We start from the raw sequence: 19,123 nt of genomic DNA, 5'->3' as shown, positions 1-19,123 counted from the left end.
TCATTATGCTAAGCTAACAGATGGGTCTTGTCCATCACATCATTCTCTAATGATGTGATCCCGTTCATCAAATGACAACACATGTCTCTGGTTAGGAAACTTAACCATCTTTGATTAACGAGCTAGTCTAGTAGAGGCATACTAGGGACACTCTGTTTGTCTATGTATTCACTCATGTACTAAGTTTCGTTTAATACAATTCTAGCATGAATAATAAACATTTATCATGATATAAGTAAATATAAATAACAACTTTATTATTGCCTCTAGGGCATATTTCCTTCAACAACAACCTGCAAGGTTGTCGCATCGCGATCCCACGAGCACACTGCCGCCACGAACGACTTGTAACACGACGCCTCTGCCCAGTCAGGTCGCCACGTTTCTACCACCCATGAGCTGAGGGGAAAAGATCCTCATCGCCAACCACCACGAGGGGCTTTGCCCTACCAACTCCAACTGGCAACAACGACAAGGGAGGGAGGAGGGTGGAGGCAAGAGGGGGATGCGACACCGCTACCTGAGTCACCCGCAGCCCCAGGGGATGATACGGTGGGGGGAGGCTAGGTTGTGGGTTTTTTCAGACAATATATCACTCCCTTTGGCATCACCCTTCATGATTTTGCTCCCGCTTAAGGGCAACTCCAACTGAAGGAAATATGCCCTAGAGGCAATAATAAAGTTGTTATTTATATTTCCTTATATCATGATAAATGTTTATTATTCATGCTAGAATTGTATTAACCGGAAACTTAGTACATGTGTGAATACATAGACAAACAGAGTGTCCCTAGTATGCCTCTACTAGACTAGATCGTTAATCAAAGATGGTTAAGTTTCCTAGCCATAGGCATGTGTTGTCATTTGATGAACGGGATCACATCATTAGAGAATGATGTGATGGACAAGACCCATTCGTTAGCTTAGCATAATGATCGTTTAGTTTTTCTGCTATTGCTTTCTTCATGACTTATACATGTTCCTATGACTATGAGATTATGCAACTCCCGGATACTGGAGGAATACCTTGTGTGCTATCAAACGTCACAACGTAACTGGGTGATTATAAAGATTCTCTACAGGTGTCTCCAATGGTGTTTGTTGAGTTGGCATAGATCAAGATTAGGATTTGTCACTTCGTGTATCGGAGAGGTATCTCTGGGCCCTCTCGGTAATGCACATCACTATAAGCCTTGCAAGCAATGTGACTAATGAGTTAGTTGCGGGATGATGCATTACGGAACGAGTAAAGAGACTTGCCGGTAACGATATTGAACTAGGTATGATGATACCGACGATCGAATCTCGGGCAAGTAACATACCAATGACAAAGGGAATAACGTATGTTGTTATGCGGTTTGACCAATAAAGATCTTCGTAGAATATGTAGGAGCCAATATGAGCATCCAGGTTCCACTATTGGTTATTGACCGAAGATGTGTCTCGGTCATGTCTACATAGTTCTCGAACCCGCAGGGTCCGCACACTTAACGTTCGATGACGATTTGTATTATGAGTTTATGTGATTTGATGACCGAAGGTTGTTCGGAGTCCCAGATGAGATCACGGACGTGACGAGGAGTCTCGAAATGGTCGAGACATAAATATTAATATATTGGAAGGTTACATTCGAACACCGGAATGGTTCGGGTCGTTTCAGATAGGTTTCGGAGTACCGGGGGTTACCAGAACCCCCCCCTCCCCCCTCCCCCCCCCCCCCGCGCGGGAAGCTATTGGGCCTCATGGGCCTTAGTAGAGAAGAGAGAGTGCTGGCGAGGAGGTGGCGCGCGCGCCCCTTGCCCCAATCCGAATTGGACAAGGGGAGGGGGTGGCGCCCTCCTCCTTCCTTCTCTCCTCCTCCTCCTCCCCCCCCCCTTCTCCCACTTGGAATAGGAAAGGGGGGGCGAATCCTACTAGGTTTGGAGTCCTAGTAGGACCCCCCCCCCCATGGCGCGCCTCCTCCTTGGTCGGCCTCCTCTTCCCCCTCCTTTATATACGTGGGGAGGGGGCACCCAAAGGCACAACAGACAATCTCTTAGCCGTGTGCGGTGCCCCCTCCACGGTTTTCCACCTCAATCATATTGTTGTAGTGCTTAGGCGAAGCCCTGCGTTGGTAACTTCATCATCACCGTCACCACGCTGTCATGCTGACGGAACTCACCCTCGGCCTCAGCTGGATCAAGAGTACGAGGGACATCACCGAGCTGAATGTGTGCATATCACGGAGGTGCCATGCGTTCGGTACTTGATCAGTTGGATCGCGAAGACGTTCGACTACATCAACCGCGTTACTAAACACTTTCGCTTTCGGTCAACGAGGGTACATAGACACACTCTCCCCTCTCGTTGCTATGCATCTCCTAGATAGATCTTGCGTGATCGTAGGAAATTTTTTGAAATACTGCGTTCCCCAATGATACATCCATTTTGCATCATGCTTTTATATCGATATTTATTGCATTATGGGCTGTTATTACACATTATGTCACAATACTTATGCCTATTCTCTCTTATTTTACAAGGTTTACATGAAGAGGGAGAATGCCGGCAGCTAGGATTCTGGGCTGGAAAATGAGCAAATATTAGAGACCTATTCTGCACAGCTCCAAAAGTCCTGAAACTTTATGGAAGTTATTTCCAGAATATATAAAAAATACTAAGCGCAAGAAGTACCAGAGGGGGCCACCCACCAGCCACGAGGGTGGGGGCGCGCCCTACCCCCCTGGGCGTGCCCCCTGCCTCGTGGGCCCCCTGGTGGCCCTCCGATGCCCATATTCTGCTATATGAGGTCTTTCGTCCGAGAAAAAATCATAAGCCAGCTCACGGGACGAAACTCCGCCGCCACGAGGCGGAACCAATCTAGGGCTCCGGTAGAGCTGTTATGCCAGGGAAACTTCCCTCCGAGAGGGGGAAATCATCATCACCAACGATCCTCTCATCGGAAGGGGGTCAATCTCTATCAACATCTTCGCCAGCACCATCTCATCTCAAACCCTAGTTCATCTCTTGTATCCAATCTTTGTATCCAAACCTCAGATTGGTACCTATGGGTTGCTAGTAGTGTTGATTACTCCTTGTAGTTGATGCTAGTTGGTTTACTTGGTGGAAGATCATATGTTCAAATCCATTATACATATTAATACCCCTATGATTATGAACATGAATATGCTTTGTGAGTAGTTACGTTTGTTCCTGAGGACATGGGAGAAGTCTTGCTATTAGTAGTCATGTGAATTTGGTATTCGTTCGATATTTTGATGAGATGTATGTTGTCATCCCTCTAGTGGTGTCATGTGAACATCGACTAGATGACACTTCACCATTGTTTCGGCCTAGAGGGAGGCATTGAGAAGTAATAAGTAGATGATGGGTTGCTAGAGTGACAGAAGTTTAAACCCTAGTTTATGCGTTGCTTCGTAAGGGGCTGATTTGGATCCATATGCAGGCCCGTCGATGAGGGGGAGCGAGGTGAGCGACCGCACAGGGCCCCCAAAATCGTGGGGCCTCCATCGAGAGAAAATCCGCTTGATGCCTCCTTCCGCTGAAAGATCGCTAGAAAAACTAAAAACTGACATATCTGTGTTGACTAGATTTCCGTGGTGTCTTTGCTGCAGACGGGGCATCCAGGCTGCTACTTATAGAGGCCCAAATAACATATACTTACAGAAAAAAAGAAGGTTAGAGGCCCATCGAAACACTGGATACAGATCGCTAGAGCGAACTGCCGTCTCGGTCTCGCGACCGGCGATCCAGGATCGACGAAGCACCAAACCCTCGCCCTACGCGCGGCCCTAGAAGTCGTGCCGGCGGCAGTGCAGTCACCTCCGATCCAATCCATTGCTGATCGTCTTACTATGTGAAGATGCAACAGTATGGACTGCGGATCCGTTCGTTGCTTCAATCAGGATTGAGGAACACATCAGGCCAAACTACTGACTATGTTCTAATCTCCAAAAGCAAGGTTCTTTTTTCAATTCATTTTCTTTGTATTTGAATGATCTAGTCATCTAGCAATCGACACTATTAGAAACTAGTTAGATTATGTTTGATCAATGGTCACTTATAATTTGTTAGGTTTTGTTTCTGAATCTTCACCATGTCTACTAGAATTAGGAAGCATGAATATGGTTCTGAAGAGCGTAAGATACATGTGAAGATTTTATTTCAAGAAATATTAGACAGATGCTCCTATTTGGTAGAACATGAGGTTTGTTCATTGCTTTGCAATCCCTTTACCTTTTTAACATTACTATTTGATATATGCCTAAATAAGGTACAAATAAAACAGACTCAAAATTATATAATAAATTGAGAGTATGATGTGCGCATACTAATACTACTTATGTTATGTGAATTATTCGAAATTTTAGGCCACATTTTGGTTTTCGCCCGGGGCCCCGAATTTCTGAAGACGGCCCTGTCCATATGTTTCATGCTATGGTTAGGTTTACCTTAATACTTGTAGTTGCGGATGCTTGCAATGGGGGTTAATCATAAGTGGGATGCTTGTCCAAGTAAGGACAGTACCCAAGCATCGGTCCACCCACATATCAAATTATCAAAGTACCGAATGTGAATCATATGAACATGATGAAAACTAGCTTGACGATAATTCCCATGTGTCCTCGGGAGCGCTTTCCTTCATATAAGAGTTTGTTCAGGCTTGTCCTTTGCTACAAAAAGGATTGGGCCATCTAGCTGCACCTTATTTACTTTTATTACTTGCTACTCGTTACCAATTACCTTATCACAAAACTATCTGTTACCGATAATTGCAGTGCTTGCAGAAAATATCTTACTGAAAATTGCTTATCATTTCCTTCTGCTCCTCGTTGGGTTCGACACTCTTATCGAAAAGGCTATATAGATCCCCTACACTTGTGGGTCATCACCCAACACCAACACACGACCCCAAACGGACAGACATTTTGTCCGGATTTCATCCATTTGGGGATAGCAATGGGGTGGTGTCCGCCCGGATTTGTGGATGCACCGGTCGTGCGCCCAATGTGCGGCCATATTTCTCCCGCATGCAATTTTTTTCAAAGCAACAAAATGCCAGTGGCCGAGGTTCATGCCGGCCGGCAACAAAGCCAGCGGCCTACAGAATGGTCACCACCTAGTTTCACGCCGGCAACAAAGCCAGCGGCCGGCACACTAGTCATCCTTCAAAGTGAACAAGTTTTTTAAAGCCGAAAACAAAGCCAGCGACCGGCACACTAGTCAGCCTTCAAAATGAACAAGTTTTTGGCGTCCGCAACAAAGCCAACGCCGGCACACTAGGCAACCTTCAAAATGCACGGCCATAGTCCACGCAGAGGCCACTCACCTAGTTTAGGTCGTCTTAGGCGAACATCTCCTTCTGCCGGTTCGCGAACCAAGCTTTCCTCTCCGGTGACACGTTGGTCTTGCCAATGCTAATGATCGCGAGCGACACCTCTTTTGCTTTGGTGTCGGCGTTGGTGGCCTCGATCACGAGATTCTTCAATTGAGCGGCCTCCTCAATGTCAAGCTTCATCCTCTTCACAGCCTCCTCCATGTCAAGCTTCTTCGTTTGGAGCTCTAGGTATATGTTCATTTGCTCGTCCTTCCCATTGCTCCTCCTCTCCTCCCCCACTTCCTTTTGACTCATCCTGCCTTCCAAAGTTGCTTGCAAGGCCATGGACGACGCATCACGCTTCTCGTCGGCCTTGGAGTTGGTCTTGCCCCACGGCCTCTTGAGCAAGTCTCCCTCCTTAGCCACGTTCGCCTTCCCTCCTTTCTTCTTACGAGCGGCATATTGGTCTTTGAACTTGGGACAATCTTTGACGAGCGACCAACAATGCGTAAGAGTAAAGAGCTTGTTCTTGTGTCAGACCTTGAAGGCTTTCAAAGATTGGAATGCCTACACAATCAAAGATGATGCCGCAATTGTAACATGGAAGGACACAAGATGCATGAAACATAAAGATGGCATGCAATGAAAAATAGGAGAGGTTCATACCAAGTCACCAACGCCTAGGACACTCTCAAGCACGGCACAATACTTGTTGCACTCTTGTTGGATGAACCCCACACCCCCCATCTCTTTTGGATTGAGTTGATGCCACGGGTGCTCGCAAATTGGTAGGGGGCAAACTTCCTTCGCTCATGACAGGTTTTGTGAAACCTCGTCCAAAAGACGGATCCTTTTTGCTTGGCACCTTTCATGGGATCTTGGCCTATCTCCATCCAAATCTCGCAAATAAAACTGTCCTCTTCTCGGGTGTATGATCCTGTGCAAATGCTTTGCCTCCTCCTTTGTGCCTCGACCCTTTGGGTGAGCTCATCGATAAACACCAATGGCTCCTCCGCAATGTCGATCTCTTCTTCCTCATCTTCACAATACAAGTCGTCATCTTCATGCCATGAATTGCCATCATCGTCCATCGCATCTTCATCATGGCCACCGAATAAGTCGTCACCATACTGGCCGCAGTCGTCCTGGCTTTGGGTCTCGCGGGATCGAAAGCATGGCCTTGACTGTCGACGTTGAAGGCTCACCACGGCCCTCGAAGATGACGTTCTCCATGAAAGCGGCGTACTCAGGGTCGTCTACCGTTGGCGCCGGCAGTGGTATATCATCAAACAGCTTGCGGGCGCCAGCAAGGTTGGTCGTAGGAATCGACCGAGGCTGCTTCCTTTGTGTCCCGTCGGACGGCTGGCCAGCGCCACTGTACTCCGGTGTCACGTTGAGGTCGATGACGCCCGTGGTCAGGATGGCGGCGGTGGCCGGCGCGACCACGCTGCCGTCCGGCAACATGGAGAACTTGGTCTGGCCATGGCATGCAGTGGCTGCGCACGATACCTGGGCGTCTCCGGTGTGACGGCCAACTCGGGGACCGGTACTACGGAGGACGAACGGCGACAAACTTGTGCAGGCCATGGCCAGCGATCGAGAAAATGGCAGGCGGGGTCGACACAACCCTAACATGCGCCTTGGCGACGATGGACTCCTTGTCGTCGACTTCGGCATTATGTTGCGTATCACGCAACGCGGCCGCCTTGACGGCGTAGGCGGGAGCGGCTTTCTTCTCCGCCACCCTTGTCCGCCGGTTCCTCCTGTCAATTCGGCGTCGAGCTTGGCGAGCTCCGCCGGCATGAGCTCCGACCGCAGCTACTTGGGAACCTTATTCTTTGCCGCGGGGCTCGCGGCCGCGGCCAAGTCGCCAGCCATGGGGAGGTGGGCGCGGGAGGGATTTGGTGAAATGGAGGGTGGGCGTGTGTGTCCCTGACAGACGGGCCAGAGAAGGACTAGGGCGCGCATCCTGCCCATCCGAAAGTTGTCCATTTCAACGCAAACATGGACAAAATTTGGGTCAAGAATGGGTCAAAAGCGGATCAAAAACATACATTTGTCCGTTTACTCCCATGCTTTAGGCCGCGTTTTGTGATGTTTACCTTCAAATGAACACGATCGGACCATTTGGGAACGCCTGTTGGAGTTGCCCTAATTTCTCCTTCGGCCAGCAGAAACAATATAAACAAATGCCCCGGAAAGCTGAACTGCTTGTTTATTTATTTATTTTTGAAACAAGGCAAAAAACTTGCCATTTTCATTGATTAAGAAAAAGAGAATTGCCCGGTTAATTAATGAAAAACCGGACTAAAACCGAAACTGCTTCTTTATCAAATTCCCACGTCAGAAACAGGATGGCAGCAACAAGGCACTTGCAGGCTCAAAGCCAATAATAAAGGATTACACATCTCAATATTTCGACCAATTCATCACAGGGATAGCAAAAATTAACAAATTATGTGAGCGAACAAGCATCAGGCAATCAATTCATCGACAGCAGCAACAACAAAAAATATACAGATCTCACAGGATGCAGCACGAAATGGTGGAAACATCGGCAGCAAGCATGGAAAAACGAGTCAAATGACAATTATTTGCACTTCCCGTTTGGCTCCTTGGAGAGCAGGAAACAAGATGGTGCTATCTCACATCCACGTGCAACTGAAAGGACTCCCGTCACAAACCTACAGTTCACAACTCCCTCTAAGATTTTTACAAAAGCATTTCCTCTGCTGATCTTCGGAGGCTAAGATGCTGGCCTATGCTTTAAGTTAGGAGTAATCACTACGGCCGAATTTCCTACTTGATAACCCCCTAACTTGCTAGTTGACAACCAAACACCATACACATCTTGATTCAAAAAGATCCAGCTTATCCTACTACATCCCAGGGCAACAAGTTTACCAGAGCACAACCGTGCATGCAGGACTCGTCTTCCCGGGGAAGAATTGATGATCAGATCTTCAGATCTTTCTTGCAGTTATCTCTCAAGTCCTTTAACTTGACAACAGCTGAATGCTGCACAAAAAGGGATTAGAATATTAGCGCATGATCATATACTAACAATGCAATCAAGCAATGAAATACTCCAACGCAAAGGGAATATGCAGATATATAGTTGAAATAGTAGTGAACTGGTCTTCAAACAAAAAGAACAAAGTTGATCACAGAAGTACACTGTCATAACATAACAAGTCGCCACACAATCAAAACTAGGAATACATCAAATTCTCAGCAGGGAAGAAAATTTCTTTCAGGCAAGGTAGTGAATGCTACATAATTACCACAAATTTAAACTGAATTTCCGTGAAATAGGCTGGAAAAAGTTCAGCAAGGCTTGCAACGGCATATTTTAGCTCATATTTTTGTATGCTAGCCCTAAAGCTAGACCAAATGGCCCATGAGATTTTCAATGACAAAAGGAACAATGATCATCGCAGCCTGATGATGGTTGAATCTGAATACATTCAACTAACTTTGAAGGCCTTTTCTACATATTAGCAAGGCACAAGGGGCGCTAACTCACATTATCGAGCTATGCTACAAAATTTAATGATGTAAACAGACCTAGCACGACCACAACTTGAAGTCTAACAGAAATGTCTCCTCAGAATCTAGTACTTTGAAACAATAGATGATGATAGGTTTGAACAGGATCTCCTCTGAAGCTCAGCTCGACAAGCTCAGGAACCTTTGGACCAAGCTACAGGGGACTGAATTCCTCTAGGGACTCAGTTCATTGGAAGTGATATGCGAGCCAAGTATGTTCTATTCTGCCAAATCTGCACACAGTGCAGTGCTCGGGCTCTATTCTTCTTACTCAGAAGCACATGGCAAAGATTTGGAAGATCAAGACGGAAAACCAGGTCAAAAAAATTCTATGGCTGCTGCTCCAGAACAGGAATTGAACATTGAACAAACTTCGCACACATCTTGGCAACATCGGCCCATGTTGTTTGCTTATATGATCAAGTCCTGCAATATCCTGCTCATCTTGCACTGCAATGCCCCATCTCTAAGAGATGTGTGGCAGCACTTTGCTTCAGAAAGGCCTCAGATGACATTGTGCAATGCAAGCAAGATCAATAGGGCTGGTGGAACAAAATAACTCAAGGACAGGTGAATAAGGAGCAGAAGACACAGCCTGTGATTGACGGATATGTTGTCTGGCACACATGGAAAGAGGGACGCAGAAGAACTTTTCAGCAAAAAAGCTCTGACACAGCAGGGATAGCAACAATGATTAGAGAATTTAAGCCCCCTAAAGGAGGCACGAGAGATTTGATCCCTAGTTTATTTATGTGCAGCCCATGCTTCAGCATTGGATTTTCCTTTCTTGTTTTTTTATCAGTTTGCCTTTTCACTGTAATCTAACCTTGTAAAAATTTGCCCATACTTAATGCCCTAGCAGAGTCCTACTGGAGCCCATAAAAAAAGAATCCAGTACTAGAGCAAGCGAAAATTCAAACACCATGTCTGAGAACACAATTCGTGCAAATGGCTGTTTGCTTGTACAATTCCATTTTCAAAAACTACTTATTCAAAAGATTCAATGATTTTTCACATACAGCTCAGAACAGATGTCAAGTAAACAACATATGAAAGATGTGATCACCAGCTGCTTTGACTCCTAAGATTATGGGTCAAAATAGTTAAGAAAAGCCATGATAAGAAGCATAAAGTAGTGTGGTAGGAATAGCTAATTCTACCCAGGGGTCCCACCCGGCAAAATCATCATGGTCAAGGAGTCAAAGAATAGCAAGTAGAAAGATAAAGTGAAAGGGAAAACAAGAAGCCAAAAGAACCCAAGTCAATAATTGGCCCAAATAGGCAAAGCCCGCCCTGGTGGAGGCTATGAGAAGGATGGCTCGCCATGGACTACAGGCCGTCCACCTTAGCCTTCATGGAATAGTGGAACAAAGATTATCTACCCTTCCCACCTACTACCTCCATGGATAGCTTGGTCATTTCCCAAGGAGCACTAACATATATAACACCCCCCCCCCCCGGCCACATGTACTCCGTTTCATTCTCAGTTGAATAAACTCAAGGGCACCAATGGTGTGAGGAGTAACTCGACGGTCAGCCTCCCTCAACGCCTTCTCTGACATAGAGCTAGGTCACAATCTGACAAGGCGACGGAACCTATACAAAAAACGTCGAACTGTCAATTTTGTCGGTGTACGACAATCTTCGCTATAAGACCGTCGTACACACCATTGTTGCGACTACATTGTGTGAGACACCATGTACTTCTCTGTTGTTTCTACAACTAGTATGCCACAACAGGTTATCAACTTGGAAGAATCCTAGCAATTACTCCCTCCGTTCCAAAATAGATGACCCAACTTTGTACTAACTTTTAGTACAAAGTTGGGTCATCTATTTTGGAACGGAGGGAGTATGTTTTAGCAAATACAGATGAAAAGATAGGTGGTAACATACATCATCCAATATGTGGCAAAAAATGACACCAACTGCCTACTTAACATGCCTAGATAGGCACTAAAAAATATCAAGTACACGAGTATCTTTAGAATAACTATGGTTTTGAGCTGGTCATGAAATATTTTGTGAGGACAGAAGTATTTGCCTTTTGTGTTGGCCCAAAAAATGTAATGATAAATTGAAGGTCAAACTACTGAGTACCACAGCAGGGCTAAATTCATAACTGATCTTCCGCGAACTAACAAACAAATGGTCCCTCAAAATTTACCAGTGCAAGCAAACAGACATTTACACAGAAAGTAAACTGTGGCAATCACAACTTTTCGCTACTAACCACAGTGACACCATACAAATTGATACCAAGACACCGTCAACATAATTTTGACTGAGTTGGAATATTGTAGGTATAAAACAACTTACGAGCTGGGCAGATTCACGAACAAGGGCATTTTCAGTATGAAGAAAGAGTGATCTCTGTTGTTGAGATAGTTCGAATCCCATCTCTGCAGCTCTTTTCGAGTATCTGTCTGCATTGAATTCATTTCCTTGCCTCTTTGCCTCTAGCGATCTAGCAAACTTTATGCTCTTCTTCAATGCTAACGAAAGGTTAGACAGAGATGGAATCAATATTAGTAAAATGATCAATCGTGAACAAAGAAAGAAACCACACTACACATACTACTTAGAGAGAGAGAAAGAATTGAATATGCCAAGAATTACCACCAAGCCGGCTTCTTGCATCCTGATAATGGAGATCAGTCCACATAAAAGCAGCTGTTCGAACAGGAATGAAGAGATAAGGTGTATGTTCACATGGCATCATAATGACATGTACAATACATGCGGAAGCAAGACATTAATGTAAACATACCCTTAAGACAGAAAGAGCAAGTGCAAGACTTTGTAGCACATGATTTTTCCAAGCCACCAACCCCCATTGGAGGATGCTGGACATTTGTACATGCCATGTCATCACGAGCTGTAGCGTCAAATGAAGACTGCGGATTCTGATTTCCTGGTGATACAACCATCTCCTCTTGAGTCAGACACTCACCCTCATTAGTCTTATCATTAATTACAATCTTACTAGCCTCACTGGCATATGGCAGCAACTCACTATCAGTGTCTTCGTCATCTTCCCCTTCACAGCCACCCTCTGATTCCAAGGAAGACTCCGCCTTGTCGTTGAGGCCAGAAGAATCCAATGATACACAACGATTCCTCACATCATCATCATCCTTGGATAGTAGCCCAGCTGCCTGAGCGGCCATGTGCTGAACCTTGGCTCCACGGAAAATTGAAGTCCTTGCAAAATCCTCTTTGCCAATACCATCAACCAAAACTTCAATAAGGTTTCCTGATGCCCCAACATTGGCCTTTGCCTTTTCATCAGACTCTTTCCTAGGGTCAACCACCTTTTCAACCCGACTCATCTTGACTCCACCTGCATTCTTCTCCAGATCGCATGAGGCTGGCCGCTTGCCAAGGACATTCGTCAGGTCTCCAAAGGCCCGCCGGCCACTGCCCTGGGTGTTTTCAGTCATTGCAGCTTCCAGATACTCACCAACTTGCCACAATTAACAGTCGTCGCGGACAACCGTACAATACAACTGCATTTATCAATTCAGAAACAAAATACAATGTGAGCATGCATTCAGCCGGTGTTTGTTTCCAGGGACTTTTTTGTGTAGGGACTAGAAAAAGTCTCTCTTAGAGACTTTTTTACCAAACGGGAGGGACTTTTTAGGGACTAAACTAGGCATTTGGGACTAAATGAAGAAGACTCTCAAGGAGAGTCTTTTTTGGGACTTTTTGGGACTTTTCCAACAATGCCCCTCCATGCATTCAATGGCCCGCCACCCCATGGTGTTGTTTGATTGTTATTTTTCTATATACTATGGGCAACATGGTCATTTAATAACCTCTAGGAAGGGACTAGGGACTTTTTAGTCTCTGGAAACAAACAGGGAGGGACTTTTTAGGGACTAGAGACTTTTTAGTTGGGACTAGAAAAAGTCCTAGGACTTATGAACCAAACAGGGCCTCGTACTGTGTTGAGAAAGAAGGGAGTAAATGCACATAAGCATGGTTTAGACTTTAGAGCCAAAACAAAGGGCTAAGGTTTGCGAATCGTGAAAATGGTTGTGCACGGCTTGTACAGGACTACAGGAAGCAAAGCAATGTCATGTGCTAGGAGGCTAGGAGCTAACTGAATATTCAGCGTAAATCAAGCCGACTAAGTGCCAATGGATGCAAAATTGGATGAGATCGAGGGTTTCTGAGACGGAATCCTCCCGCTCTCGCCCCCCAAACAAATACACAGGACGTAATGCGCGTTATTGCGGGGTAATTCCGCAGAGTTGACAACGATTTAGCGGTGAAATAGGGTTCCATTCCGTCGTCTTCTTAGTACAAAGTAGAGTCGCTACAAAAACTTGGAAATGGCGAGTCTATCGTGAGGATGAATCAACAGGGATTCCAGCTCTGCGCCGAAAGGGGGGAAGCCGAATCTGACAGGAAACATGGCGGGGCGGTGGCCTCGGCCCCCAGCCTCCCGCGCAGTAGCTACCGGGCCAAAACCTACAGATGCGGTGGCGAGACGGAGAGGAGGGGTAGGGTTTGGGGGCGCAAACCTCGCCGCGGGACGCCCGCCGTTCCTCCCGAGATCGCCCTCCGGAGCGGGGGGTCCGGCGCGCGAGGAGAGTGGGGTGGGACTCTCTCTCTCTCTCTCTCTCTCTGGTTGTGGGTCTGGGGGTGGAGGCGAAAAGGGTTGGAGGGGAAAACTTGGAGCGGGCGGGCGGCGTGAGCGGGGAAGGCCTGGAGCCTGGCGGTCCCGGGTTGCGCGCGCTCGCGTTCGGAAATTTGGGCGCCGTGCCCGTGCGCGCGCGCCGGGCGCGGGAGGTTCCGCTCGGGTCGGCGCGCGTTAGTTGGATCGACCTGCCACGGCACGGGTCCGTCGCGTCGGTCGTTCGGCGTTGCGTGGATCTGCACCGATGCCACAACTCTAGGCGTCGGTCGAGCGAATCGTGCACCCGGATAGGCCACCTCCCCTGCGGTCGGATCTCTCCTACTCCCTCTGTTCTAAATTACTCGTCATAAAAATGGATGTATTTAGGACTAAAATATATCTAGATACATTCATACTTGCGACAAGTAATTCAGAACGGAGGAAGTACATCTGAGATCTGGGCCGAATTTCCTTCACTGTGTTTTTTCTCTTACCTACATATGCGCCATCGATTCAGCGTTTTTTTTCGGAAATGATAAATCCCGAACGTTTGGATTGCCATTTTTCTCTTACGTACATATGCGGCATCGATTCAGCGTTTTCTTTCGGAAATGATAAATCCCGAACGTTCAGAATTTAAGCATGGCAATTCGGACGTTATTCATGGCAACTTTAGTTCACGAGGGGTTGGCAACCATGGCAATTTTCGGACAAAAAAATAAACCGAGACAAAGTTGGCATGTTTTAACAACTAATGTTGCCACCTCGCCTCAATTGAAGTTGCAATGAAAAAATGTTCGGGATGACATGCTTAGAATCTGAACGTTCGGGATTTACCGGGGTCCTTTTCTTTTCTCCTAATGTATCAAACCTTATATAAAAAAACACAGTATTTCAAACACAAATAGATGGAGAGAAAAAATGTCACTTTAGGGCTTGCTTGGCTCTCACCACGCTATCATAGGCAAAATATTGATGTGGCGTTGTAATTAAACAAGAAATAGTGGAGTTGTATCTTAGCTAAGATACAACTCTTAGCTCATTTTTCTGTGCGGTATAATTAATGCTCTGATCTTTTGTGGCTTATCCTCTTTTTTTCCTCCACAACTAGGCCACAATGTTAAGATGCACAAAAGATCATTACTACTAAATCAACGATAATTAATATGCATCAGAGGGAGAAAGTGGAGGGATAGTTGTCGTGTTTTTCAAGAATGTTGGGAGGTTTGAGGCATTAAAGAATTTAGTGTTTTCTACCCCTTCAATGTAGGTAACTGCCTCCGAAAAGACCGGATCGTAGCGAGGCGGAAAGGAGGTGCCCGCGGGTTCCCTTTGCGAGCCGTTGGAGTCGCTATTGGTTCCCTCTCCCTCCGTCGCTCGCTCTGGCGACGGGAGGAAGGGGAAACCTTGGATCTATGCGTCCGATGGAGGCGTCGTGTCTGAATAAGTTCCCTCGTGCTCCGCTTGCGGTCAGATGGGACTCTTGCCTTCATCTAGGAGCCAGTAGGGTGGGGGTCCCTGAATCTCGTCGAGGTCGCGGTCTATGGTGCCTAAAGGTCGACCGGCACTGGCCGGGTTGGTCCCCAAATGGGTAGTGGTTGTGTGGAGACGGAGATTCTTCTTCCTCATCGTCGGTATGATTTTCGGATGCGTTTCTTCCTCCTTCTTTATGCTGCTAGAGGGATATTCTGCTTTGCTCTGGCAGTTGGCCCGACCGCGACGCCAGAATCGGATCGTAGTTCTCTTCCATCTAGAAGGGGCACATACATCGGTACTCAAGGTCACAAATGGCAAAGGCTTGTGCAGGCGTGTTGGATGCATATGTGTGTCCTTGTATTTTCAGCATGGGAGCGAAGAAAATGGGGAGCAGCATGGCGGCGATTATCCCGTGGTTAAAGATGATGATCTGTTTAGGTCTGGTTGCAGGGGTCTTCTCGTAAGGTTTAGGGACGATGACACATAGCTCTGAGAACTTCATGTTTTATTGGTTGTTTTAGCGTGCTCTTTGTTATTCTGGTTATTTTGTGTGTGTGTAAGGGTGTGATTGTACAGATCAAGGACTTTGTATTTTTTATGATTTGAATACAGGCATACTTCCTAAAAAAAGCTGGTTTGATTTTTGCGCGTAATTACTCCTATAAAGGATGTTGAAGTACACGTCTTCTTGGGACTTGATACGTCTCCAACATATCGAGTATTCCAAACACTTTTGCTATTATTTTTGTAAGTGCATCTAGTGCTCCTTAATGATTTTGGTGTATTGAAGGCTTATAGGTTAAGGAACTAATGTGTTTGTGAGTGTACACAAGTTCTATAAGTCTATAAGGAGTTTGATATTTACGATGAATGTCGACCCCTAAAAATGAATGTCTTCAGTTGAAGACCTTGGTTTTCTTGAAGACTTTGAAAATGAGGAAATTGGTGTGATCTTGAATACTTTGATATTGATACAAGGTTTATGAAGCGTGAAGACTTCTGTTTTCGTAGTTTCATTTTCTTTTTCTTGAGTCAAAGAAAACGTCATACTGTTAAAGGGGGTCGAGGTAGAACTAAGAAAAAGTTTTCAAGTGATGCTCATCTCAAATTCTACACCTTCCCAATCCTTTTGAGTGGAGCCATTGGAAATTTCATATAGTTCAGTCAATTTCTTCAGTGACAGAGACGAAGTTCTTCTGTTCTCTAAGGAATTTGTTCTGACTGAGGAGTTAGAAATTCGCCAGTGCGATTACCTACAAGTGAGGAACAATTTTCGACCGTTGTTGTGCAACGCGCCAGTTGTCCCAAAATATCTTATCCACCTAACGGTCATATCATTGAAGGGCATTTATGTCTTATCATGTCGGGCTGCTCCCCGGCTACAAATAGCCGCCCCCTACAATCACTAGTTGGTTGGCTGCTCCGAGAGAAACTGACACTTGTCATTGAGAGCATCCCATCCTCCGAGGACTTTGAGCAAAATTCATCAATGAGGAAAACCAACACCTACAACCCAAAGTGATTGAGCATCATTGAAGAGATTGTTCCCGTATGGAACCAACGCGTGTTACCTTTAAGTACTATGCATCCTCCAGACGGTTAGGCGTCATGGTCTAGAGCATCCAAGAGGAATTGTGGATCGCCGAGTGACCGAGTTTGTGAAGGTTTAGAAGTCACCTGAAGACTTACCACGAGTGATTGGGCGAGATCTTTGTGACCTTAGCTCAAGGAGAATACGGTGAGGACTATGTGTCCTCGGGTTTAAATACCTATCCGATCCAACCAGACGTACAACCGTCACAGTAGTTGAAGCTGGTTTACCAAATCATTGTCTTCACGAAGCTACTGGTTCTATTTCCTCAACCTTTTCATTTCCGCATTCATGTGTTGACGAACTTGATCGTTACTATTTGTAGACTTTGACTGCAGACTTTATCAATTTTCTCAATACTAATTCTTCAGTCATATTATCTTCAACCTGCTTATCCTGTTTACACGCTACCTGTGCACTGTGCTTGTTTCATATCATCATGTTGACTGTGTTACTACCATGTTGTGCTTGCACCTGAGTACTTATTCTGTTGCTACTAGTTCGTCGCTTAGCAAATTCCTCAAGTTGAATTTCCTCAATGACGAATTCATAAAAAAACGCCTATTCACCCCCTCTAGTCGATACACACTTTCAATTGGTATCAGAGCAAGGTACTCCTGAAGGAAATATGCCTTAGAGGCAATAATAAAGTTATTATTTATTTCCTTATTTCATGATAAATGTTTATTATTCATGATAGAATTATATTAACCGGAAACTTAGTACATGTGTGGATACATAGACAAACAGAGTGTCACTAGTATGCCTCTACTTAACTAGCTCGTTGAATCAAAGATGGTTAAGTTTCCTATCCATAGACATGAGTTGTCATTTGATTAATGGGATCACATCATTAGAGAATTATGTGATTGACTTGACCCATTCCGTTAGCTTAGCACTTGATCGTTTAGTATATTGCTATTGCTTTCTTCATGACTTATACATGTTTCTGTGACTATGAGATTATGCAACTCCCAGATACCGGAGGAACACTTTGTGTGCTACCAAACATCACAACGTAACTGAGTGATTATAAATGTTCTCTATAGGTGTCTCTGATGGTACTTGTTGAGTTGGCATAGATCGAGATTAGGATTTGTCACTCCGATTGTCGAAGAGGTATCTCTGGGCCCTCTCAGTAATGCACATCACTATAAGCCTTGCAAGCAATGTGACTAATGAGTTAGTTGTGGGATGATGCATTACGGAACGAGTAAAGAGACTTGCCGGTAACGAGATTGAACTAGGTATTGAGATACCGACGATCGAATCTTGGGCAAGTAACATACCGATGACAAAGGGAACATTGTATGTTGTTATGTTGTTTGACCGATAAAGATCTTCGTAGAATATGTAGGAACCAATATGAGCATCCAGGTTCCACTATTGGTTATTGACCAGAGATGAGTCTCGGTCATGTCTACATAGTTCTCGAACCCGTAGGGTCCGCACGCTTAACATTCTGTGACGATTTGTATTATGAGTTATGTGATTTGATGACCGAAGTTTGTTGAGAGTCCCGAATGAGATCGGGGTCATGACGAGGAGTCTCGAAATGGTCAAGACGTAAAGATCGATATATTAGAAGGCTATATTTGGATATCGTAAAGGATCCGAGTGATTCGGGTATTTTTTGGAGTACTGGAGAGTTACGGGAATTCATATTGGGCCTTAATGGGCCATACGGGAAAGGAGAGAAAGGCCTCAAGGGTGGCCGCGCCCCTTCCCCATGGACTGGTCCGAATTGGACTAGGGAAAGGGGCGCCCCCTTCCTTCCTTCTCCTTCCCCCTTCCCTTTTTCCTATTCCATGTGGGAGGTGGAATCCTACTAGGACTAGGGAGTCCTAGTAGGACTCCACACTTCGGGCGCGCCCTATGAGGGTCGGCCTCCTCCTACCTCCATCCTTTATATACGTGGCCAGGGGGCACCTCATAGACACACAAGTTGATCATTGATCCCTTAGCCGTGTGTGGTGCCCCCCTCCACCATAATCTACCTCGATCATATCGTCATAGTGCTTAGGGGAAGCCCTGCACCGGTAGCTTCATCATCACCATCATCACGCCGTCGTGCTAACGAAGCTCTCCCTCGACACTCTGCTGGATCATGAGTTCGTGGGACGTCACCGAGCCGAACATGTGCAGATCGCGGAGGTGCCATACTTTTGGTACTAGGATCGATCGATCGTGAAGACGTACGACTACATCAACCGCGTTGTCATAACGCTTCCGCTTACAGTCTACGAGGGTACGTAGACAATACTCTCCCCTCTCGTTGCCATGCATCACCATGATCTTGCGTGTGCGTAGGATTTTTTTTTTAAATTACTATGCTCCCCAACAGTAGCATCTGAGTCAGGTTTATGCGTAGATGTTATATGCACGAGTAGAACACAAAGGAGCTGTGGGCGTGGGTATATACATATTGCTTGCCGCCACTAGTTGTTTCTTGATTAGGCGGTATTGTTGGATGAAGCGGCTCAGACGACATTACGCGTACGCTTACGCGAGACTGGTTCTACCGACGTGCTTCGCACACAGGTGGCTAGTGGGTGTCTGTGTC

The 19,123-nt window shown here is 45.8% G+C and overlaps 1 protein-coding gene across 2 annotated transcripts; it reads right to left on the bottom strand.

Moving 5' to 3' along the window:
• Window positions 1-7,884: 7,884 nt before the first annotated feature.
• Window positions 7,885-13,601, bottom strand: LOC125514564 (uncharacterized). Of its 2 annotated transcripts, XM_048679902.2 has the most exons (6): window positions 13,399-13,601; window positions 11,883-12,375; window positions 11,637-11,780; window positions 11,486-11,539; window positions 11,186-11,361; window positions 7,885-8,335 (listed from the first exon to the last, which is right to left on the bottom strand). In XM_048679902.2, the coding sequence occupies exons 2-6, from the start codon at window positions 12,307-12,309 to the stop codon at window positions 8,273-8,275; spliced, it is 864 nt and encodes a 287-aa protein (XP_048535859.1). In that variant the 5' UTR covers window positions 12,310-12,375; window positions 13,399-13,601; the 3' UTR covers window positions 7,885-8,272. The 2 variants fall into 2 exon arrangements, with proteins under 2 accessions (XP_048535859.1, XP_048535858.1); XM_048679901.2 differs by having other exon boundaries at window positions 11,637-12,375; window positions 13,399-13,599.
• Window positions 13,602-19,123: the final 5,522 nt, after the last annotated feature.

The sequence above is a fragment of the Triticum urartu genome, chromosome 6A (genome assembly GCF_056163025.1).
Source record: "Triticum urartu cultivar PI428250 chromosome 6A, HENAU_Tu73, whole genome shotgun sequence".
NCBI lineage: Eukaryota > Viridiplantae > Streptophyta > Magnoliopsida > Poales > Poaceae > Triticum > Triticum urartu.
The sequence above is the reverse complement of the archived record's forward strand: the minus strand, read 5'-3'. Positions and strand labels throughout refer to the sequence as shown.